The 24,477-nt window shown below is 42.1% G+C and overlaps 2 protein-coding genes across 6 annotated transcripts in view; one reads left to right on the top strand and one right to left on the bottom strand.

Moving 5' to 3' along the window:
• prep (prolyl endopeptidase) overlaps window positions 1-2,895 on the bottom strand; it is a 10,351-nt gene extending 7,456 nt beyond the window's left edge. Inside the window, exons 1-5 of the mRNA XM_026142737.2 lie at window positions 2,673-2,895; window positions 2,273-2,347; window positions 804-937; window positions 557-687; window positions 82-291 (exon numbers count right to left, since the gene is read on the bottom strand). Coding sequence (XP_025998522.1) covers window positions 82-291; window positions 557-687; window positions 804-937; window positions 2,273-2,347; window positions 2,673-2,810 — 688 coding nt within the window. The 5' untranslated portion in view covers window positions 2,811-2,895. The remainder of the gene's footprint in view (window positions 1-81; window positions 292-556; window positions 688-803; window positions 938-2,272; window positions 2,348-2,672) is intronic.
• Window positions 2,362-24,477, top strand: prdm1c (PR domain containing 1c, with ZNF domain). Of its 5 annotated transcripts, none has more exons than XM_080289634.1 (8): window positions 15,920-16,145; window positions 17,749-18,000; window positions 19,302-19,421; window positions 20,409-20,661; window positions 22,078-22,176; window positions 22,651-23,093; window positions 23,254-23,382; window positions 23,570-24,477. In XM_080289634.1, exons 1-8 carry the CDS (start codon window positions 16,119-16,121, stop codon window positions 24,125-24,127), a joined length of 1,881 nt encoding a protein of 626 aa, XP_080145760.1. In that variant the 5' UTR covers window positions 15,920-16,118; the 3' UTR covers window positions 24,128-24,477. The 5 variants fall into 5 exon arrangements, with proteins under 5 accessions (XP_025998520.2, XP_080145760.1, XP_025998521.2 ...); XM_026142736.2 differs by having other exon boundaries at window positions 22,078-23,093; window positions 23,570-23,630; window positions 23,770-24,477; XM_026142735.2 differs by lacking the exon at window positions 15,920-16,145 and adding an exon at window positions 2,362-2,378 and having other exon boundaries at window positions 22,078-23,093.

Raw genomic sequence — 24,477 nt, 5'->3', positions numbered from 1 at the left:
CATATTTTGAAGGTAATTTACTGCAGCCAAATGAAGGTTTAGTATTTGAGAATGTTTGAATCCTGTCCAACACAGTCTTACCATCACTTTTGCCCTCCTGGTCAGGATACGAGTTGTAAAAAAGCCCCTTCCCATCGTGGGTCCAGGACATGCAGCTAAACTTGACTCGCTCCAGGCGGTCCTCTAAAGGCACGGCGCCCTCAACGCGCAGAAAGCGGATCTCCACCCAGTCAGACCCACTGGCACTAGTGCCATATGCCAAGTACTCTCCATCCTCAGAGAATGCATAGCCTTGAAGAAATCAGAGAAACATAAATAGAATGTTAACAAGGAAACTTAACAAAATTTAGACATCAGAGAGGACACTACATTTGTAGAGATTTTTATTCAAAACTGAGTAAAAACTACCACATGAAGCAACTATTACTTGAAAGGCAATTTTGAACTAAATGTATTACTAAAATTAAAAAGAGCACACGATCCAGAAATGCAGGCAACATATTTTTTCATATCAGTAAAATGGGTACTTTGCTTTTATAATAGCCACGACTGATACCTCGCAGAGCAACTGTCCCATCCTCAGAAAATGTGTTTGGATCTAAGAAGACTGTGGGCTCGGCATCTAGGTTCTCTTGCACATACATCACACTCTGGTTTTGGAGGCCCGTGTTGTAAAAGTGAAAGTACCTAAAAAACAAAGAGAAAAGCTACTGGAATGTCACATAATCACTCTGTCATCTAACACTAAAGCTGAAATCCAACATCAAAAATATTATTATGGAATCAGTTGCAGCAAGCTTTACCTGCTTCCTCTCTTGAAGGGACAGCTATACTTGGGATAGTCATACAGCTCAGTCATGCGCTCTTTGAACAGCTCTCGCACCTCACAGTGCTCTAAAAATGGCAAAGTGAGCTTGTTCTGGGCACTGACAAAGGCCTAATGGAAGAAAGCATAATACAACCATGCTTTACATTTTACCATTATCATTTCAACAGACTGCTCAAAAGAGCAAATAATTATTTAGCAGATATCTTTGCTGTGGAAAAAGTATCCACCTCTTCCTGAGTTCTTTTTTTGGCATATTTGTCATGATTAAATGTTTTAGATCAAACTTTAATATCAACGATAACCTGAATAAATACAAAATACAGTTTTTAAATAAAGATCTTATTTTTTCCCAAGGGAAAAAAGCTATCCAAACCTCCAAACAAGCTAGGTTTTGTAGATCATACTAATTAGAGAAGATAATTTTGTTAAACATTTGCATATTTTTCATTTCTCATGTCTCATGATCTATTGAACTGAAGGAGTCTGTTAATTTAGGTTAAGTTTAAAATATACCAAGAGACACTAAAAACATACAGACCCAACAACTACTGATTCTTTGTGCATGAAAATAGAACAAAACAACTATGAGTAATGAGTAAGGGATTAGAAAGTAGTCTTGCAAGGCCAAGTTGCCATATCCGCCTGACCCGAAAACCCCCCCGAAACTGACCCTAACCCCAATTCCACAACTGCCACAGGTAAGCAGGGATCAGGCGATCGGCATCCTAACTCCTACGGAGAAAAATATGATTTACAAATGTGTACAGTACTTTGTGTGTAACATTTGAGGACTCACAGATGCATGTTCCAATCCACATACAAATCGATTTGACCACACATAAAACTATTTTAAAAAACACGTACATCCAAACCTGAATAAATAGTGATTATTTATGCACAATTTATTAAGTTCACCTTCACGAGTTGGACATAACTGAATAACATCCCTCTCACTCACAAAACCTTTAACGCCGGTGCACCAATTGTCTGATATGCACAGATTACAATGCATGCTAACGTGTCCTCAAAACGTACACGTACATGATTGTACATAATTTTTAATCTTAGTTTATGCTTTTTAAGCAAGTGTCTCTCCACAGAAATCCATAATGAATATGGAAGAACTGAAATATATAAATGAAAATCCAATATTGTTGTTCTATAATGCCTCTGATAGGCTAAGCATTTTATATGTACTGGGGTTATACTAATATTAAAAGGTGCTTCATCTGAAACACGTAAGTATGACAAATATGCAAAAAAAAGAAAGAAAGAAATCAAAAGATGCTACGCTTTAAATGCGCCCGTGACTTTTAATACCAACACTTAACTATCAAATCACATGCCCACATTTCTTAATTACAAAACGCGACACAACAACTAAATATGGCAGTAAAAAAATACAGAATTCGCTGGTGATTTGAGTGGTAACGGGGAGTTTACCTGTGTCTTTTCACTGTCAGGGTCCTCCAGCCAGCTGTAAGGGTCAGGCACTTTGCAGCCATGATAGTCATCCACCTGAGACCAGCCACAGAGGAATGATTAAAAGGTGAAGTAGCTAAGCAAAACAGAGTTGAGCAATCGGGGTTATAAACCCAGAGTGTTTAGTAAAGTTAATCACGTAGCATCTTGAAAGGCTAAAATTGGACTTGTAGTTAAGTTATGGCTATCTCTGAAATGCATGCATTTTTGTCAACATAGCCAATCTCGGTTTACCAGTGATGGCTAAGCTAACTAGCATGCTAACAAAGCGAACGCTCTTTTCAATGAATGAAAGCGCGTGATGATTAAGCATCCCGGCTTATTAGCACGCTAGGCTAGTTAGCAACCCACATTTACTTACAACTGACTCGTCGCGGTAAGCCTGGGGATACTGAAAGGACATTTTGGACGTCAGTTTTCGGGAATTTCGTAACCAAAAAAGCTGCCGCAGAGATTGGAAAGGTGCTTTTGAAATGACTCTCGCGGCCCTGTAAAACATAAACTTAAACCGCAGAAGCTTTTGTGTGGAAAAGATACCGCTGCTTGTACACAGCCAACAAGCGCTTTCATGAGAATTCACTGACTGTCAACCAATGTTTTACAGCGCCCTCTGTTGGCCAATAGCGAGAAGACGATTCTTGGAACCTGATTTAACCAACCACTTAAGATAAATTTAATAACCTCAATTAAAAGGTTTTAATGTGAAATCATTTATGTAGTCTATTACGTGCAATAAAAAAAATAAAATGGAGATTACGTGGTTCAGTACTTTCCCCTGTAGGCCTACACACTTCTTTAAAGAAGCAACATAACTGACAAAGAAATGAAATGCAATAGTTTAAATAGTCTGTACCTAACTGTAGCTAAATCAGGGATTCATGCAAGCATAAAGTGTTTAATGGCAAGGTCTAAGCTAAGCTTTGAAACACTTCTTGAAAAAACTGCTACAGTAAATTTAAAAGGAATTCAAAACAATGTCAGATGCTTATCAGCATCTACAGTTTCGAATTCTGTGTTTGCTATTGACCTTTGTAGTTTTTATTCAGTCTACTTGCAAAAATAGACTAATACAGCTTGATAAAGCTGGAATTCCAGTAGAAGTCATTTCAATTTAGAAATGAATACACAATATGTATAGACCTGTAAACAGTGTTTATCTTATTTTTTCTTTTCTTTTTTGATAGGTTAGCAGTCCACTCTAAACAGAGCAGCTTTGTTAAATAGTGACATTATTGGTAAAGGTTATCTGAGTCCACTGGGAATCTCCATCACTAGCCTTATCTATCTGACAGCACAAGAGGACGGTCAACTCTTCCCTCTTTTTGCTTCCTGCTCATCATCGTCCCCTCCCTTCCTTCCACTTCTTGCTTAATCAATCAGCGCTGATTTGACCATTATTATCTCTGGCACCTACTCTTACACAATGACTGATAGCGCAGGATAAGGCTCACCGAGGCAGCTCATAGCTTGAGGAAATGAGCGGAACTAAGTGATTAATTATAAGATACAGTGTGTTTCTTAGAGAACTGATGGGCTTTAGTTTTATTTGGCTTATTATGTGTATTTTTAAATGGAATTAAATGTATTTCCAGCAGTGATCTAGCTTGTTTTATATAAGTTTATTTATCTGTGACGCAACATTTTGACTTCATGTCATTCGTGAGGTATGCAGATAAGAGGCTTGTGACAGCTTTAATTATGTAGTTGCGTTTGCATCAAAAAGGAAACACATTGTTGGGATACCGCTGGCGATCAGATGTGCAGATGTCTGCAGGGAGATTGGAAAGTGTTTTTACTTTTAGACTTGGCTTGAAGCATTTCCCGGCTGTCACATGGTCAAACCGGGTGGAATGCTTTGAAAAGTTCAAACTGTAAAAGATTCTTAATCAGTGAGATCTTTTCATGGGTGAATTTACAATGAAAGTAAAGAATGAGAGAAGCTAAGTGCAGGTGATGGAAAAGCAAGAAGTGTTTCACCTGTGTTGTCTTTTCCTCTGTTGAGAAAATATAGTTGCGAGCGGGATATATTTCAGGTTGTGTCATTGCTGTGTTCGGGTTGTTGCATTGTTCCTGGGCGGATAGATATGATCTCTTTAGATGGATTTTTTTTTTAGGTCGGAAATGTTTGTGGTGGTGTTTTGAGGTCAAAGTGCTGTCGCTGCGCTCACCCACCCCCACAGCCCCTCTCACCTCCAGCCCTCTTCCCTTTTTAAGCTGGACTCAGGAATACCCTTCTGTGTGAAGGGGATCTCTTCCTGTTTGCCGATTGTCAGGCCATTGTCCTCTGACGCCTCTGTTTCCCTGACAAACTGAGGAGAAAAAAAAAACACTCAACAGTTTGAATGAGCATGTTTGTGTTTACCTTGCAATGCGGACTATTTTATGCTCATAGAGTAGTTGGGTTCATGCACTTGTATATTTGACATAGAGCTGGGATGGGCCAGGAGCTGCCCATGCATGAATTACCCCCCCATGCCCAATTTCCACCATTGTCCAAAGCCTGTCCGGAGATCCACGCAACCCACCCACCCCCACTCTAGCCCTCATTGTCGGAAGCACCTGTCTCTGTCGCAGGGGTTTAAGAAGGATGACCACCTGTTGTGTCACCGTGTAGAGTTACCACAAATTTATCTCATTCAAAAAACCTCCACTCAGGCTGGCTCCTGTGATGCACTGCATTTCATTGCATGTGTGAAGCTCTTTTTGGTTTTGGTTTGACTAAAATGCGAACCAAAAAGAAAACGAACAAATCAGTAAAGCATAAAGAAAGCTGCCGATGATGCCCATCTAAGGAGAAGAGATGACACTGATATCAGCACCTGACTGGAAAAACCAGTTTAATGTACCAAGATGAACTGTGCTAAACAGATCTAAGTTTTGTACGGATTGTGAAATCTGTACATCGCTTAGTCATTATAAGAGCTATGTAAGTAAGTAGATCTCTTCTTCAGCTCTGTCTTTAAGCTTTTCTTCAGCATCTACAGATAGATTGATACTGTATTGATGCCATAAGGGAAATTATCATGCTGCAGCAGCAGGATAATGAATAAAAATAGTACAGTCTACAATAAATAAACAGCATAGTTAAAATAAGTAAGTAAAAATGCAACAAAGCGCAAAGTGAGGGCCTTATGCTGTGAGACAGTGTACAAATGTATATATGCAAAAGTGACTAAAAAAGTAGAAATAGGTTTAAGTTAAAGAGTAAAAGTAAGATCAACATTGTGCAAAATATTATGTATGCTATAAATCTTTTATCATGGGACAGGCTGACTAGTTTTCATGTAATCTGTCAGTGCAGTTAGTTGTGACATTTTTTTATTTTTCATCTCAGATGCTGTCACTGTGCATTTTCCTTTTATGAAGTGTTTCCCGAAGATTCTTGGTGTCACAGTCGAGTCCCAGTAATTCGATTTAATAATAGTAGTCCAAAGGGATCCACACACAACAAAACAATACCCAGGCAATAATAAGGATGCTTTTAATCACAGAGATCACAGGGGACAGCTTCCTGGCTGGCTGTCATTAGCCAGGGCTGGGATAACAGTGTGTGACGATGCGGTGGTGGTGGGGTCAGTAAAATCTGTCCCCTCAGATATCCTCAGACAACAGGATGTTATTGAGTATCCAGCCGAGGGAAATTACAGCACACATGGAAGAAGGATGCGACCAGTGCAAAAATTATAGGAAATGCTAAATGCCTTTGTCATGGTGTTCAGACGTGCTACTGTGCCATTTTCATTGACTCTCGGGCTAAGGCAAGATGCCATGACTTATGCCGTATGTTGACAAGTGACAAAACAGCCATTATAAAATTGGGTTTGAGCTGTGACAACAAGCCCAATGTTGTCCACTAGTGATCTCACGTCTGTGTATTTCGGGATAACGCAGCTAATTAAGGTCCTGTCAGCATCTATTCAGACATACAGCCGAGATTTCATTCAGCAGAAAAGCATAAAATAAGAACCGCAATAAGACCAAGTCAATCACCCCGAGGAGAAAAGACGTTTGCCATTGTTTGTACCGATCATGTTGAAAAGGGAAAGAGAGCACTCAGGTTACCCAAAGGCAACGCGGTGAAAGAGCTGAGAATAAAAGGGCAGGTTTAAAACAACACAACTTTCAGGTGCCAAGGGTTTTTGATTGCTTGTTTGTGCTCCTTGTCGTATTCACGCACCCAGAAGTAATGGCAGCGAAAAGAAACGATGATGTCACTGTCTGAAAATAGATCTTCATCTTTCAGTTGAAGCAATTTGTTTTCCTTTATGCTCCGTCTTTCCTCCCGGTCAAACTTGTCTGTGCACTTCTTCCCGCTACACTGAATCAAGTCTTGCCAATGTCTGGCACTCATGTTTTCAAACAGCGATGCTTTCATCACACGCATCTGCAGTGGCTTTGTGGTCTTTATTAGTTAGAAAAAGGGGGAGCTAAGTGGTAGAACAAAACTGAGATATCATGATACTTCGACCTCAGTTAAAGAAGTGGTTTGTAATCACTGTGGTGAAGTCCACAGTAACCGGAGAATCATTAGGGAAATGATAAGTTTCCCTATGTCATATGTCCATCAGCTCAACCTGTCTCCTGTCTTTATCTCCTTTCCTTTGTTTTGTCTTTGAACCTTACCTGCTTTGTTTTCTGGGTTTGTCACAAAGAGAAGAGGAGGAGCTATCAGGAGGAAAATGAACGTATTGCTTGCGTGCAGACAGATATTACCCTTTCAAAATACACAACAAATATGTGTTTGTGCGTGCCCTGTAATTTTGCAGTTGACATGTGCACTTAGAGTGGGGCTCTGGGACCCTTTTAATGACCGGGACGGGCAACGCTGGAGACAGGTGGAAGACAGCGCTGTCTGACTGGTCTGAAGCGCGTGCGTGTGTGTGTGCGTGCATGTGTCTTTGTATTGGTTTCTAAGTAGTCGCACATACTCAGATGTGCCGACAGACATGCTGGCACCCGATGATGTCACTGGTGTTGTCACTGAATAACTGTAAGCTTCCTCTTTTTGTGACAAAAAAAAAATGAAGTCGCACCATTTGTGCTCACTTGCTCAAACAGGACGTTACAATAATAGCAGCACTCTCATTAGCACAGAGTTCATCAGTGCCAAAAAAAGTTTTTGTTTTTTGTATTTCTCAGTATTACTCTCTTGTTTGCCCATTGAAAGTGAAGTTGTACAAACTTACACAGATAGCTTTGTATGAGAAAAACTGTGGTCCTAGCACAAAGGGAAAAATACTATAAAGTACAAGCCTGCACATGTAGTGTTTCTTGTTTGAGTCAAGAGATGACCTAGCATATTGTTTTTGTTTTGTTTTGCTTTGTTTTTGGTGTAGTTGGTAGAGTCTCTGCACTCTACTTCCTCTGTTCCATTCTCTATGCTAATCTAAGCTAACTGTTAGGCTAAAAAAATAAAGCTAGCACTCAAGCAATAGATTTTACAGTTCCTTAAATGGCCACTTGGGGCTGGCTACAAGAAGAGCAGAAGAAGTGAAAAACCTGACCAAGACAGCAGGAAATGAAACAGATACAATTGCAAAGTGGGCAAAAAAGAAAATAAATAAAATAAATGTGGTTTAACAGGAACCAAAAACCACAGAACATGTGCTCCATCTTGGTAGGTATTTTTTTCTTTGCTATGTTACTTGGAACTAATGCGCAGATATGTGTATATTTGTTTTTTTGGTTTTTTTTTTTTGGTTTTTTTTTTTTTTTTTTGGCCTGTCCCGTTTGGCTCTTTTGCCATCAGAATTGTTGTCTAAAGGCAAAGAAAGATGCCCAACGGATTTACTTTACCAAACTGACCATCCCAGCCTTGCCGTAATGGTCCATTTGATTCACCTTTTATTGTTTATTTTATTTTCACTTACTGAATACGGGACAGACTTGACTGGGGGAAAGAAGGGGAGAAAGAAAGAGGGAAAGAGAAACAGCTGAGAAGAGGGACGGGGGAGAAGGGCAAAAGACAAAAACCAACAGAACGGGCAGAGAAAAAAAATGCATATATCAATCACCTGGATCACCTGCTGAGAAAGAAAAAAGAAAACAAGCAGAAGAGAACAAGAGTAATAGAATAAACAACATCACAATGATATATGGGAATATGACAGTAAATACTAAATGTTAAACATTATTGTGCAGCACATAAGATCAACAGAACACAGTGTGCTTTGAGGTAGGAGCCAAAAAGGGTGTAGTTTGTGGGTGTGATCACCCGTGTGTACACCTGTGAGCATGGACGCGCTTGTTTTTTGTTTTTTTAAAAGGTTCCTTCATGTAATAATCTGCTAGAGGGTGTGGGGGGGCCACAGCCCCGTCCTCCAGGGCGTGAAGCAGGTGTGGAGGAGATCAAAACTCCAGACATCCAGAGGCCCCAGAGCACAAGAGACCAAGGAAGACCAACAGAGGGGCAGCTGCGCCACTGTCCCGGAAAGAGCTGAGGAGAGTCCCAGATGAGGGCTCACTCAGCAACCGCGGAGCAGAAGCCAGGGGGAGTTGCAGTGACGCGACGGTGGGCTCCGCCGGCAGCCAGCTGCGCCTGAGTGACCGAGCCCCAGGCCAAGAGGCCGGGGGCACCCCACCTCCGAAGCGGCCCGAGCGAGCCCCAGGCTCCAGGCCCCGATAAGCGGCCGCCAAGGAGTGAGCCGGTGTGTACCTGGACGCCCATCCCCGGACACAAAGAACCACCAACGCACCGATGTCTGAGGGGGTCCACCACTGGCAGGGGAAGTGGTGGTAGGGGGAGATAGGCCTCCAAACCTTGGAGGGCCTGAGATGTCCCCAGAGAGGTGGCGCCTGACACCCAACCTGACATATAGACACAGACATACAGGCACACACAGATACAAACATCCATTCCCACCCTCATGCTCTCATATGCACTTACTCCACACTCAACCAACGTGGAGACAGACATAAAGAGACGTTGTACACACGATCACACTCCCCAAGCATACTCTACAAACCGGGTCTAGGTGCCCTCGCCCCTGGAGGGGGGAACTGCACCCAGACCCAGGTGGTGTTTCCCTTTTCCCTGCGGTGGGGGGAGGCAGACCGCCCCGACTCCGCAGCAGCAGGAAGGCTCCACACTCCAGACCGCAGTCGGACGGCCAACTCCTCCTCCTAGCCCCCCTGCTCCAGCAGGTCGCAGAGAACGGGGGTGAGAGAAGACTCCAAACCTCCCTCCACCCGCTCATTGTAATGTTGATGCATGTGTGTTCTAAGGTGCATTTAAAACCCAGGAGGGCATGGAGCTACCTGCCAGAGAGCAGCAGGTAAGCGCATGGTCCCTCCTGCTAGCCCTCAATGTCTACGTGTATTTAAAATTGAGAGGTGGGCAACGATGCCAGGGGTGGGGTGTACACCCTGATGGTACTTTGGACTCCGTGTATCGTGCCCACCCCCAAGATCCTATATGTATGTGTAATGAGAGTGTGAGTAATGTGAATGTCTAAGTTGTGGGATAAAATTGAGGCAGAGGCAGCCAGAAGGGGACAGAGGGGGGGTAGCCTCCTCTGCACCCTGGTGACATACCCCTACTCCAAGGCCCTGCATGTGTGGGTGGTTGTGGTGGAGCGGGAAGAGGGAGGCAGCTGGAGATGGAGATGTGTATATTTGTTATGCACGGATACAGTTTGCTAGCTAAGTTTTCTAGCTTAGATGATAACTTCACTTCACCGTCTTATCTAGACCTAAATAACATCAGTTACCTAATTGTTAAGTGATAAAGTAGCTGTTTGCAGGTTGTAGACGCTATTGCATCAGACAAAACTCCACTGCTTACATTTCCCCATCCCCTTAAACAAAGCAGTCTTTTTAGTTTTTTTTTTTTCTTTTATTTGATCTTCTTCCTATATTATTACAGCATTTGTCATCATGTGGTATTGATTTAATTTTTAAATTTTTCTAACAATTTAACCCTCATCCGGCACATTACCTTGATTAATACAGTTTATATTAGCCTGATACAACTATAGCTAGCTAGCTGAAGACAAAAGAACACTGTATTTAAACTGGTTTTTCACTAATATTGTTAATATTTAGGATTTGTTTCGATTAACTCATTTATGTCTTATTTTAATACTCCTTGTATTGACAGTTATCAGTGTTTTCAAGTAACTCCAAGATACCCATTTGCTGTATTTAAACAATTTAAGTGCTCATCAAGTGCCTGCAAACTCATTTTCTTTTGTGATTCATAGAGCGATGCTCCTTTGGTGAAGGTATTTCATTTGATACTTTGTTTTAAAAACCATCACACACAAGAAGTGTATTTTGGTCAGCACTGCTAATAATTAAAGAATTGTCAAGGTGAGATTCAAAGGATTATTATTTCCTGTGTAAGGAACTGATTGCACTCACTGAAGAGGGCACTTACAAAGTAAGCAAGGGGTAAGCATGAATACGTATACAGCTAAGCACATTGCATCAGCTCAGGGGTCACAGTCGGGCTTCCTGTGGATCTTTGTTCAAAATATAAAAGGAAGTTAAGCATGTATGTGTGTGGGTGTATGAGAAAGAAATAGTGAGGGGAAATTCTACAAGTGGCTAAAAAAATGACTGCATGGATCAGGTTGGCCTCATGGATGGCTACTTGTTCAACAGCCATCCAAAATATGAGGAGGCTGCTCCTTAGAGACAAAAAATATGATAGATATAGACATAGACAAACAGATATATATATACACAAACACACATAAAGACATGTCAAAAAGAGAGTTTTTATGGGATTCTCTAGAGTCCTGTGAAAATCTTCATACACACTATCTACTTCCATAGGAATCAAAAACGTAAATAGCGTGCAGTTGCTGCAAATTTAAATTCAAGTGGTTTTTTGATGATCAAAAAGAGTGAGCATCTCTATAAAAGCATACATTTTGGTAGTTTGTTGGTTTGGAGAATTCAAGTGTAAAATCCTACAATCTTCCCAGGAGTGGATGTCCCAAAAAACCCAAGAGTCAAATTTCAGACTCTTTAGGCCCCAGTTAGCAAGCTAAATGCTAAAGTTGGAGCATGACTTAAGTTCCATATGTACAAACCAATTCTGGAAAAATGTCTAGAACAGACCAAAGTAGATATGTTTGACCATTGGTGGAAACCAAACCAAAGACAGGATATCAGCGCAGACATCTCTTATCAAATGTGAAGCACAGTGATGAAGGGTTGAGGATTTGGCTTATTAAGGATTCACAGGACATGGGAACCTTACTGTCATGAACCCCTCTGTATGCCAAATTCTAGAGTGAAATGTGAGGCCATCTGTCCGACAGTGACAGTGGCAAACCTACAAGACAGTGGCTGAAAAAGAGAATAACCTAGGTGTTGCAATGGCTTGGTCAAAGTCCAGACCTAAAACTCAATGAAATGCTGTGGTGAAAGCTGTGCATAAACAAATGCAAACCTCAATGAATTGACGTAATGTTGTAAAGAAGAGCGGGCTAAAATTCCTCCCCAGCAATGTGAGAGAATGACGTACTGAAAGTCATACAGTAAATGATGACTTCAAGTTATAGCTTCTAAAGGTGGTTAGCTAAAAGAATCTTGGTGCGCACTAAGTTTTTCAGAGGATTGTGGAAACTGTTTTTCACATGACTTTATAACACTACTGTGTATATTTAAGAGATTCTGACTACATACCATTTTCTTTGGGGTTGGGCAGATAGGTTGAAAAAGAGAGTGTGTGTGTTTGCGTGAGTATGTGTAATAGTTTGTGTGCATCCTTCCCGGATGACAGGCCCCTCTGTTGGTCATTATTACAGTCTGGCTTAGTAATCAAGAGGAAGACAAAACAATGTGAAAAGGCTTTTGATACAGGCAGGTGTGGCTCCTGGGGGTCTGACACTTCCTTGCTTGTACAACTGTCTGTCTAAAGATGTCTGTAAGCACCCCCCTTGTTTTCCCACTCAATGCTTCAAGTGAAATTTAATGCAGCAACTGCTTCTTCTTTCTTTCTTTCTTTTTTTTTTAGATCAGAAACAAATGCTGTGGCTATTTTAGAGTAATAGTCGGACCTTAAATAGAGTCAAAACGTTTCCTAATTATTAGTAATGGTGATAAAGAGGCATGATACAACTAAAGAGTGAGAAAAAGTACACCTCATTTCAGACAAAATACTCAGGAAGGACTTTGAGGGGTCAACCACAATGCTTTGGTTCTCAGAGCAGCATGTTAGTTTCCATTATCAACCATCAGGTTACTGTAAACTCATGTGATGCTGTGTGGAAGCATGTGCAATAAAATAAACAGTGAATCGAATTTTTTAAAACCCCCAAAAACTGTTTTTACAGAGAACTAAGGATTGCTATATGCATGACAAGACTGGCATGACATTCTGATGCCAGTTAGGATAAGAACATACAGACACCTATAATTTCTACTATCCAGCCTGTTAAGAACATCTTTTGTGGGTCAGCTGAGTACAGTGATACATTTTTTTCTTCCTGTTCCCCTCATCTCTGTGGGTGGCTTTGTCAGGATCTGAAAAGACATCTGTTGTGAAGTGCAGTAGCATTCCTGGCCCTGAAACCATGATAATAACCCTTGGCCTGTCAACAGGAGATCATCCAGCAATTGAAGGGAGATTGCTGGACTGGGTGGGTGGTGGCTGTGGCGCAGCGCTATCAGGTTTTGTTTTGTTTTTTTCAGATTAACAAATGAAATGGATCAGAGGAAAGAAAAAAAGATGGAGAAAGACGGCGTGCATCAGTGTATTTCTAATTTAATAAAATAAACCCAAGTCATTCATTGCGTTCACATTGCTACCACCGCCATGTAGATGTAGCTTATCTTGCCTCAATCAACTGTCAAAGACCGGATGAAATGCACGTGAGAGTAAATGTTTCCTCAACCACAAGCTGTCGAGAGTATAGGGTATTTCGAGGTAAAGGAAATCACTTAAAGTAACATGAAATGGATGAGGAGGCTGTCATGGCTGACACGCTGATAACACCACAGTAAGGCAGGGTGACATAGGTCAGAGTAGGGGACAGTGACAGCAAGATAGCTGTGATAAAATTCTAAATATTTCTCCTTGAGTCAGCCGTAAAACTTCAGAAAAAAAGCCAGAGGGGGAGGCTCTGTTGAACAATTGAGGGGTAATGGGTTATAAAATGGGCTTAGTCTTAGCCATCTCTGCCAAAGTGCATTGTCCTCATTCTTGCAGGAGGTGACAAGGAAGGAGTGGTCACCTTTGGTTCTCCTGCGAGACATAACCCAAGGCAGATTGCAGATGGAAATTATAGAGCAACCCATGCCATTAATGGAGCCTTCCCCCACAGGTATTCTTGGCTTGTGTTAAAGCAGGTTTATAATCATAAAATAGTTTTTACATGTACCGCAGGAGATTTAATCAATTCGATGATTAAAGAGAAAAATTCTCAAAATGTGAAAAAATGGGTAGATGCTGTGGTCTATTTTGGTTTAATTAACCCCTTCAGCAGAAAAGCTGAACGTATCTAATGTGCAAAGCAAAATTTAGAGCTGGTGCTATTTCATGTAAGGGCAATGCAAAGGCAGAACGATCCAAGTTTTCCCAGGAGGGTGCAAATTGAAACCTGCTGCTCATTGTGAGCTAGCTAAGAGCTAATGCCTGTACAGTTGGCACACTGACTTCTGTTTGGCAAAGCCAAATTCATGCAAATGATGAAAGTAAAACATTTGCTTCACTTTCTGCCTGAAAGCACTTTTAATCCCAGTCTGCTCAGCGTTTATTGTGATAATGTAAATCTAAGGGTGGCTGTTCTTTAGCCAAATACTCATTGCCCTGGTTTGGGTTCATGACGTGTCTACTTTCACTTCCTACAGCACATCCTAAACCGGTTAAAGTCAGTCAGTGATCTTGTTATTGTTAGTCTACTTGTATGCAGCTTACATTTCATTACACTTCCTGCTCACTGACTTCATTCTAAGAATGCCATCTTAATTATCAGATGATCTAAACCAAGTTATAACCAGCTACACGGGCATATGTACAACCATACTCAAAAACCTCCACACGTACGTGTAAGTTTGTCTCCAGGGCCTGTACACAACTCAGACTAGAAGTCCATGCTGTCATTATGAGAATTACTCACACATACCTATGAGTAATAGACATAGTGTAGAGAAGGTCCAGATAAAGAGGCATTAGAGAGGAAGAGGAGGAGGTGGAGGAGAGGAGAGCTGAATAGAAGGTGATGAATGAGATGACTGAAGGCAAAGAAAGAGAACGAAAGAGTGAGAGACAGAAGTGGATTTTAAATTACATGGTGGCTCATGTCAGCAGTCCTAATTAGTAGCTTGGTCAGGTGTGGTGAGTGGGCAGGAAGCATGAAAAGGACAAAACACCACAAAAACAAAGAAGAGTCTACAAGCGCCAGAATCCACTTGACATATGCCAGTTCATTATGAACCTCCCCAAATTGAAAGTGAATGTGATCAGTGTAGATGTTTAATGTGCCGTGTGGAATTAGGTTTACAGATAGGTGTACGGCGTGACGGTTCAGAGCGTGGCGCGTGTCTAGCGCGTGGGTGACGAGAAAGAAAATTCTGACAGTTCCTGAGCTGGCTGGAAGCCGGCCAAATCAAATGTTGTGTTTGGAGAGAAGTCAAGAAGAGGAGGGAGCGGAGGTGGAGGTGAAAACAGGGCTGTAGATCTCAATCTTACCTGGGCATTAACAAATTCTGGACCTCCCCCCCAGTGAAGTAGTGTGTAGTGGCTGATTATAAATGTACATGCACCAGAACACACCCTCAAGAGTTTTCCAGTTATTTGTCTTTATCGCAGCTTATAAAGATTTCTAAGGTGTGACACTGCTTCTTGTTGCACCAGCTTGCATTTTAATTTCAAATAAGGTGTGCATGCACAATATAACCCAGAAACTGTTGTTGTGTATTTGTTTTCAGGATTCTCATTAGAAGTACCTATTTCATCATTCTTAGTATTACAGTGACATAATACCATAACAAGAATTGTGATTAATCTCATGGGTTTGTGTATCTAAAGCTCTGAAGCATCAAGTATCAATATGAATGAGTCAACCAAGCAAAGCAGACATATTTCTACTTACAGCTGTTTATTTAGTGATTTTTAATTTCTTGGTATGTAATAAAAATCATCTTGGTGCATTTATTGTGTATGTTTTTTTAACTGATGATCTTATGTAGCTACAGAACCTAGAGAACAATTGCTTCGTTTAAAAGACTATTACAGACGATGAAGTTTTACAGGTTGTTAAATCTCTATGTTGCTGCAACATTCTTCATGTAAGATGTCCTTATTACACGACTACATGAATTACGACTAATCTGACTAACTTTAAACCTACAATTTACAAATAAATGATCTAATTTCCTCTGCGCGTCCTTGACTCGCTAACATAACACAGGTATGCCCTCTTCCAATCCACAACAGACTGAAAATGAAGATGCATTTGTTTGATCCGGACATAGCTGTGTGACAGCCTCCCTGGAGAAAGCCTCTTGCCTCGGGGCAAGAGTGTGACACACACACATGCACATGCACACACACACAAACACGCTCCAAGGAGGAGTCATGGGGCAAAGGGGAGAGAGGGGGAGGGAGCATGAGAGGAAAGGGAGTGTATCTCTCTCTCTCTCTTACACTGTCAAACACACACACACGGTGTATGTGAGCAAGACTCACATACACTGACTGCTCGGTTGCGCAGTCAGTATACTGAGGTCTGCTCAGAGAGAGAGAGAGAGAGAGAGAGAGAGAGAGAGAGAGGAAGAGAAGACAAGAGGCAGAGAACAGCCACTGGTTGCTTCTAGACACTCAAGCTCAAGAAGGGCACAGACAGCCTGACCTATGTGTGGCTCCTCACAAGGCTTTACAGTAAGTCTGCAACATCTGTCTCAGATCATCTTCTTAATTTTTACAGGAATAATATCGATTGTTCTATATTTTCAGCATGTTTAAGAAGAGTTAGACGTTTTTGGCTCGACTTTTCTTTTCTGCATTACGACACTCTCCCACGAAGTGCAATCTCAAAGTGTGCTTTCTAGAGACAGCCCGTTACATGTCGCCCCCGAGCCACAGCTGTGTGCTCTTGACTCATGTCTTGATTTTTCAAAATATATTTTCTGCTGTGTCACTTGGTTCAATGGTTTCGGAGTGAGCTGTCACACTTGTGACAGTCATTCCGAGTCAGCTGTGGTGACACTTCAGAGAAAAAAATATAAGGTGTAACATCATATATAAATCTCGTCTCTTTGAACTTTTATTTGCATTTGAGAATCCGTTGACATTCTTTTGTTATTGCTGCATATATGCCACTGAGTACAGTTTCTACCACTAGTGCTGAAAACAACAAAAAGATGAGCGGTGGGCTTTTTTATCGCAGCTTACTGACTGTAGATTTATTTATACATAAATGGGGAGAATTTAGAATTTCTATTCCTTGCAGTCGTTCCCTCAGGAGTGAAGTTTTGACTTGACTTTTTATCTCTCATCAGTAAGGAACGTAAGTCACATGAGTGTTTACCATATATTAGCAAGAACCAGGCTTATCTACCACTATCTCAGAGGCAAACTGATGAGTCTACAAAGGAAGAAGTTCTCAGACAACACATCTGAGCGTTGCCTTTTAATCACGAGCCTGCCATCCGCTTTTTCACTCTTCTTTATTTCAGTCTGGGAGCCGTATCTTTTGTCGCGGCTGAGTTGCCTGACAATCGCAATGTCGTGAGAAGGGAAAGAGTGAAAATAAGGGACAGAAAGAAAAGGAAACAGAGAGTAGAGTGGCACTTCTTTTCTTTGTTTCGACAAGTAAGAGCAGTTGTTTAGGAAAGGGAGCCACTTCGGGGCTGGCAATCAATGAGCAGACGTACTGCTTTTGTGCTTTTGATCAATTGGTGGTTTTTTTGTTTTTCTTTCTTTACATGTGTCTTCATATTATGGGGTTTTTGTGGACTGAAATCAGGCATATCTCACTCTAGCAGCCCTTCTGTGGCTTTTTAATACGGTAAATAGTCAGTATAGAGTGTTAAGACCTGGCCGACAGCCAAGTCTCAGTCAGTTCGGAGGAAGTCTGGTTGATTCCCTGGTAGTGCGGGTTTCCTTGTGAAAGTGGTCCTGCTTCGGGGCTGACGTGCACAGGAACCTCTGTTATAGCCCCGGGGTTGTATTCTGAGTCACAGGATGTAAAGGACAGAGGGGGGCAAACTTGAAGGTTCCACTTTGAAGTTTGTTTGTCCGGTGTTGGCAGTAGACGGGAAGGTTAGTTTCTCTACAGCATCACAACTGCCTCCTTCTCTATATCACACTTCACAATCTGGGACCTACTTTTAGATTCATTCAAAACTCAACTCGATTCTGCATCTGCTGTTTTATGAAAGAAAGGTTTTCCTTCCACCCTGTATAACCAAAATAGCGTTTAATAATAAAATCAGATATAGAATCATATGGATTTAAGAGCATTTTTCTTTATTTTCCATAGGCCGCCTCTTCATGTACCTCAATCATGTTAACCTCAGAGAAGTCAGCTCAAACTGTGGGTGCCACTGCAGCGATGCCAGGAAAACACGATGTTGATATGACATCATGGAGCGAGGCAGACTTTGAGGAGAACTGCACTTACATCGTGAAGGACCAACCTCTGGAAGGCGAGTCCGAAAACAATTGCAAGACACGAGCTGAGAGATCGTTGCCCAGGAACCTGGCCCTGAAACACTGCCACGACTCAGCAGAGGTAACCAAGGCCTTCCGTGTTTGTTCTTTTACAAACAGGCAAGACATTAATGAAGACAAATAGTCCCAGTCCAAATATATCAAAGCAGCTATGTGATGTTTTTAGTAAATGACAATTCTTTGCGTCACTCCAACATCCTTCCATCCTCTCATCTATCCTCCGGTGGGAAGTACTTGACATATTGTTGTCTAATTTGAGCTTTTCCTCTCTGCTATGTGTATGTTGAAGCAAACACAGACACAATAGCCAAGCCTCTGGGCACTCAGCCTGAGGGCTCTATGATTAGTAGTTATCTTAGATTCCCATCCCTTTGTTCCAGCAGAAAATTACACCATTAGGCAAAAGCCCATAATATACATAATACCCTAAATGTTCTTCCAGGTAAAATATGTGTCATCTAGCATGGAGAATTATTTCCATCCTCTCATCTATAAATAAGTGAGTGGATAAGGAACTGACAATCATATAGTGTGGTAAATGCATGATAAAAGGTTAACCGCAAAGAACTAGTCATGAAAAGGAAACACTAAATTTCCTCTACAAAAAGTGTAGGGAAGGGAGATCAGAGGAAGTATCCCTGACATCTGCAGTAAAATACCTGCATTTACCACTTTGACCTTCTTATAAGAAATGTCTGGTTGACGCTAAAGAACAGGATACATGACAGTAATCTGTGACACAAGGGCAAGTCAAATGATGCCTTTAGACAAAGTCATTGAATGCAAGGACAAAAATATCTGGATAAACTAAAGACAAAACTGTAGGCCTGAGTCTACAGTGTAAAGATGAAAGAGAAATACACTACCATCGCTTTAGGGCTTTTGCTTTTTTAACATGGAGCTCAAGGTGCTAGCTGGGGTGTGACCATGACACCTTATCCACTCTCCCCCACCCTGGAGGACTGAGACAGAGGACTGAGTTTCACACCTGGTAGTAGCAGAACAAGACTAGTAGTGAAATTTTAATATGGGAGAGAAACTAAAGATAACTTGGTCGATTGGCTTATTAAATATTTAACATGTGAAGGAGAGAAAACATTCAGTCACAGCCTCTGAAAATCCTCTCAGCCTGTATATTATAAAATAAGGACAACCTGCTTAATTGCCTTTTTCCACATAAGTGTCTCCAGGGGACAAAAATATTCAGTGAATTGACCAGATTCTTTGGAGGCTGTATTCCAAAGAATCTCATCTATCTTAGGATGTTTTAACAACTAAACGTGCCTGTAACTGCTCGCTCAGATCTTCTGTTTTATTAACTGACCTGCTGTTTGACGATTATGTGCTCTCTTTGTTTAACAGGTGCTTGGGGTGATGACTAAGGAGATCATTCCGAAGGGAACACGCTTTGGCCCTTTGGTGGGTGAGAGCTACACCAACGAAACTCTGCCGAAAGACGCCGACAGGAAGTACTTTTGGAGGGTAAGCAAGCCTCATGTGAGACTCTGCAAACTTAAATGTTAAATTCAACGATGTGCCTTTCAGAACTGTTCACATCCTGTATCTCTGACTGACTGGAGATGCTGCTTTGGCTATGTCGTGGCACGAGTTAGCAAATGTGGTCAACGTCTGACATCCTGTCAATGTATGAGTCAAATTTGTCAATGGTCTGGTGTTTTTAAATGCCATTTGCCTTGATAGCTTTCAAAAGTGCATGCACCATATATGTCAGTGTGTTTGCCCGTTCTGTGCGCTTCTGTCTGAGGTCTTTCTCTCTCTCTCTCTGTCTCTCTCTCTCTCTCTCTCTCACACACACACGCACAAGCACACACAGCTGTTTGGTTTCAGTGACGCAGCGGTTCTCCTGTGTCTTCGCTTCTCACAGTAGTGGTATCACTGCCAGTAAATACACCATACACATGTCCGCACTTCTCCAAACTAACAAACTCTCACACTGACTAAGCAAGGAAGTGGCTTCAAGCCTGAGAACTGTTTATGTTACACATTCAGCAGCATCAGGGCATCTTCCATTGCACACATGCTCCTGAGTAATTCTATAGCATACACTCAGCAACCTTGACATCATGCAACTCCAACCAAAATTTTGCAACAGTCTGACAATTTGTTAATAATACAGCCATGACTCAAGCAACAGCACAGAAAGAACACTTTTGTACAATCGCAGAGGAAGGGAGGAGGTGAATAACTTCACCGTGAATGTAACAGGTGAGAGTAAGGAGTGGGTGAAACAGTATACCCAATACTACAATCCAGTCATACAGAGAAATTCTTTTTGAGTGTTCCCTTTGTAACTCATATTGTGTGCTGCAAAGACTTGCGCCTATCCAACATGAAAGAAATTACAGCATTTACCATAAAGGCGCAAGGAAACTGTGACTTCATGGTTTCAGGTTCACTTCTAATAATCAAGTGAACTATTTCTGATCTCTTGTTCTGCTCACGCTATAGGTCTTCTCAGAGGGGCGCTTACACCACATTCTGGATGGGCTGCATGAAGAGCGGAGCAACTGGATGCGTTACGTCAATCCAGCATGCTCTGTGGAAGAGCAGAACCTGGTTGCATGCCAGAGTGGCTTGGACATCTTTTTCTACACCACCAAACGACTTCAGCCAGGCCAGGAGCTTCTGGTGTGGTACTGCTCTGAGTTTGCCCAGCGTTGTAACTACCCTCCACTGGGACAGCTGGCTATTGACAAAAACGGTGAGTGCGTGTGTTTTTGTGTGTGTTGTCAATTTAGGAATGCGCAAGGACCGAGTGCTGCTGAAGTCAACAGAAACTAACACGGTGCCCACGCATCGAGACGTATCTGGTTTGTTCTGTCATTGTGAAGTAAGGCCCCCAGTCAAAACGCCAGCCGACTGACACACTCTTTGTGTACGTGTTTAAGAACTTACTCCGTCACACCCATAGCTCCTTTGTTGACGCAGAAGACAAAGGAGGATAGTGGAGACTTGAAAGCAGAGAAGAGCTGTCTCCAGGTGCAGCAGCAGTACTGGCGTAAGATGAGACCAATTTCAGGATTTTAAGCAATGTTTCAGTTTCCCTTTTAAACTCCCACATAGAAGGCTGCCGGCAGCTCATTCAGCCAGACAGCATTTGGCATTCATTCACAAACAGTAGGAATGTGCATGCTAGCAGAAAGACCACGCAGAAAAATACTAATTCAAACACAGTCACAAAAAGAGGCCGCTAGAGGTGCTGATGGCACTCTGGCACGACACCCTTTATTTATTTGGTTCTTAAGGAGGAAGCGAGGTAGGAATTTCTCTACTGACTACTTGAACTTCCTGACAAGGTGACCTGCTGACAGATTGATATCTCACTCAGTGTTGGCTGTTTGTTTGCTGAGAGCTGGCCTCCCTGGAGTGGGGGCAGGGTAACCTGGGAGTGAACAAAAGATAAGAGATGTGCTGTTTGTGTGGGTTGTGGGTTAATTGTGTCTAAAAGTAGGTGAAATGTACATGCAAACCAATGTATTTGGTCTTCCTCTCTGTTGTCGGTTTGAGTCCCTTGCTTATTCTGTGGTAAAGTCAGTGAAGCAGTACCTTTTTACCTAGATGAAATGCAAATTTCAATCCAGATTTTCAATCCAATTTATAAAATCGTTTCTATCTGTTTGGGAGCTGTAGTTTATTTGTCACTTCCAAATGACAAGTTGATTTTTGTCTCCTGTACACTGTGTATCCTGTCTGTCTTGTGACAGAAAATACACCTTCAACTGCCCAGCCCTCTAATGCAAATAGCACACTGTATCCACTCACTCTTGCTCTCTGTGCTATCTGTATCATGATCAGATCCCCATTGTTTCATTTCTGGTGTCCACTTTAACAGAGTGCAAAGGTCAGGGACATTCAAACAGTCGCATCTGATAAAAAAAAAAGTGCATCTCCTGAAGTTTAAAGTAAATTGTTTGGCTAGCGTAGGTACTTTTGAAAGCAAACGTGCATAGTGATTAAGAAAGAAAACATACAACACGTGTGCTTGATAAGACGAATATGTGCTTGTATGGCTGCATGTGTCAGTTAGTTGAACGATGATAATGTTACATCTAGTCTATGTTAAGAAATGAGTTTCATGTCTCTGATGATCTTTCTCTATTGCTTATCTGTCTAACAGAACAGAGTCCAGCGAAGAAGACAACAAGGAAACGAGGTCATACGGTCTCTGAAATCCTACAAGATGACCTCTCCAAATCCCCTTCTACCTGCATCAGACGTGTGGACAGTTTTTTGCCTCAGACAAATGTCTCAGCAGATTTTCCTTTATGTCCCAGTGTTGTCTACCCACCTCAGCCTATCTCCAAATCTATGCATGCTAATAGATATGCATTTCTACCACCTCTGCCATCCTGTAGCCCTCCAGCTGCCAAAAGGCCAGCACTAAGCATTCCTGTCCCTACTAATGTCCACTTTGCCTTTCAGCACAGTCAAGGCCCTCCCGTAGCAAAGCCTTACCAAGATCCCTGTATGCCCGATATTGCTAATTCTACTCTAATGCACGGCCCCTATCTACTGCCCCACTACTCACTTGGCCTTCTACCTCATTCATATCCATTCTATCGTGAACAACTGAAACCTCACTTGGCAGTCTCACCCCATGTATCGCCCTTTCACAACTATGCACATTTTCAATCGCCTTTAACCAGTGGTTGCAAAGACTTGACACGTGCACTTTCTGATTCCAAACCAGACCTCTTTCTTTCACCAATCCGTGAGCACAGAGACAACAAGGACCTCATATCCAAAAGAAGAGCCTACCTCAGCATACCCTCACACGACCTCAGAGATTTCAAACACTCCCCTCCCACCAACGTTCACACAGACCTCGCTGTGCCTGCCACATCCACCGCCTCATCTATGGTCACTAAAATCCGTGAAGCACAGCCGTCTCTCACACCTGGAGGATGCTCGCCGCAAGAGGGAATGGCAGCCTCCTCAAACTGCCTCCCTTCCAATTTTACCTCTGCCACTCAAAGTGAAGCTGAGGATACAATGGACCTAAGCAAGACAAAGCAAAGTGGGCAGACAATTGGCTACAAGACCCTGTCTTACCCTCTGATGAGGCAGAATGGAAAGATCCGATATGAATGCAACATCTGTGGAAAGGTCTTTGGGCAGCTGTCTAACCTTAAGGTTAGTTGCTCTTCAACACATTAAAGCAGTGCGAAAGAAAATGACAACCACCAGTTGAATACAGTGACTGGAGTATAGTATAATTGAATTAACCAGTTCCTCTGATTTCCTGCGTTTGATCGATAACAAATAAATTATCATATCTCCGACATCTTCTCAGGTTCATCTGCGAGTACACAGCGGGGAGCGTCCCTTCAGGTGTCAGACCTGCAATAAGAACTTCACGCAGCTAGCACACTTGCAGAAACACTACCTGGTTCACACAGGAGAAAAGCCCCATGAATGCAAGGTAAGGCTGCAGCTGTCGGAAATTGCTGGAAAGCATTAGACGCCTTATATCACTCTCGTAATAAATACGTAGGTGGACTAAAGGTTTGTACGTCAGAAACAAAACATTGAAACATCGCAGAGGTTATGTGACTAAGAACAAAATAAAGACTCATACAGAGATTCCCTTCTGCTGTGTTTTTACATAGGTGTGCCACAAGCGATTCAGCAGCACTAGTAACTTGAAGACCCACCAGCGGCTACACTCAGGTGAGAAGCCTTACCATTGCAAGCTCTGCCCTGCTCGCTTTACTCAGTTCATCCACCTCAAACTCCACAAGCGCCTCCACACTGGCGAGCGACCACACCGCTGTCCTCACTGCCCCTGTTCCTATCTCCATTACTGCAGCCTCCAAGTGCACCTCCAAGGCTTCTGCCCACTCTTGCCCCTGGCCTCACACAGATACTCGTCAGAGGAGCTATGTCGAGTTAACTCTGAGATTGAGAGGTTTGACATGAGTGAGGCGGCAGAGGAGCTTGAAGCCATGGCTGCAGAGGTTGATATGGACAAGGGGAATGTTACCGACCTAATACAGAAGATAGAGACCCGTGTCTCGGGCCACCGGGATGCTGACAGAAGGGAGGCTGAGAGAACCAACTACAAATCAGCAAAAGAGCGCTCGGGTGTTCAGCTGCATCACAGCAGTCCTGTACCTCTTCATCCAGCCAGCATCAAGCTGGAGTCAAGCTGCATATCAGAGCCCTAAGACAGTCCTGCTAATCCATCCATATAATCCTTACAGGTCAACTCAGCAGCTGTCTGTTTCTGCCCTATTTGAAGTAAAGCCTTATCTCAATCATGGATTTCCTAGCCTATACTCTACGTAGACCGCAGCATGTGAAAAATCTAGACTTAACCAGCCTGGCCTGGAAAAAGTGACTTTTTTTTATTAAATGTATAGATCTTTGATAATTTATTCAATTACTTTTAATCTAAAATGTACAAAAAAACAACACATTTTTTTGATATTTTGATTTTTATATCTCTGGAATGTCTTGATGGAACAACTACACATGTGATTATGCATTAAAAATAACAAAGATGCTTGCTTTAAAA

The sequence above is a fragment of the Astatotilapia calliptera genome, chromosome 15 (genome assembly GCF_964374335.1).
Source record: "Astatotilapia calliptera chromosome 15, fAstCal68.1, whole genome shotgun sequence".
In the NCBI taxonomy this organism is placed as follows: Eukaryota; Metazoa; Chordata; class Actinopteri; order Cichliformes; family Cichlidae; genus Astatotilapia; species Astatotilapia calliptera.
Note: the sequence above shows the minus strand (reverse complement) of the source record. Positions and strands in the feature narration are given on the sequence as shown.

Bases quoted from the DNA above. Each gene is read 5' to 3' on its own strand.
- prdm1c (XM_026142734.2), top strand. From the start codon at position 16,119: ATGTGTGGCTCCTCACAAGGCTTTACA. The intron at 16,146-17,748 runs GTAAGTCTGCAA...TATTTTCCATAG, and splicing joins GCTCCTCACAAGGCTTTACA to GCCGCCTCTTCATGTACCTC. The intron at 20,662-22,077 runs GTGAGTGCGTGT...TCTGTCTAACAG, and splicing joins GCTGGCTATTGACAAAAACG to AACAGAGTCCAGCGAAGAAG.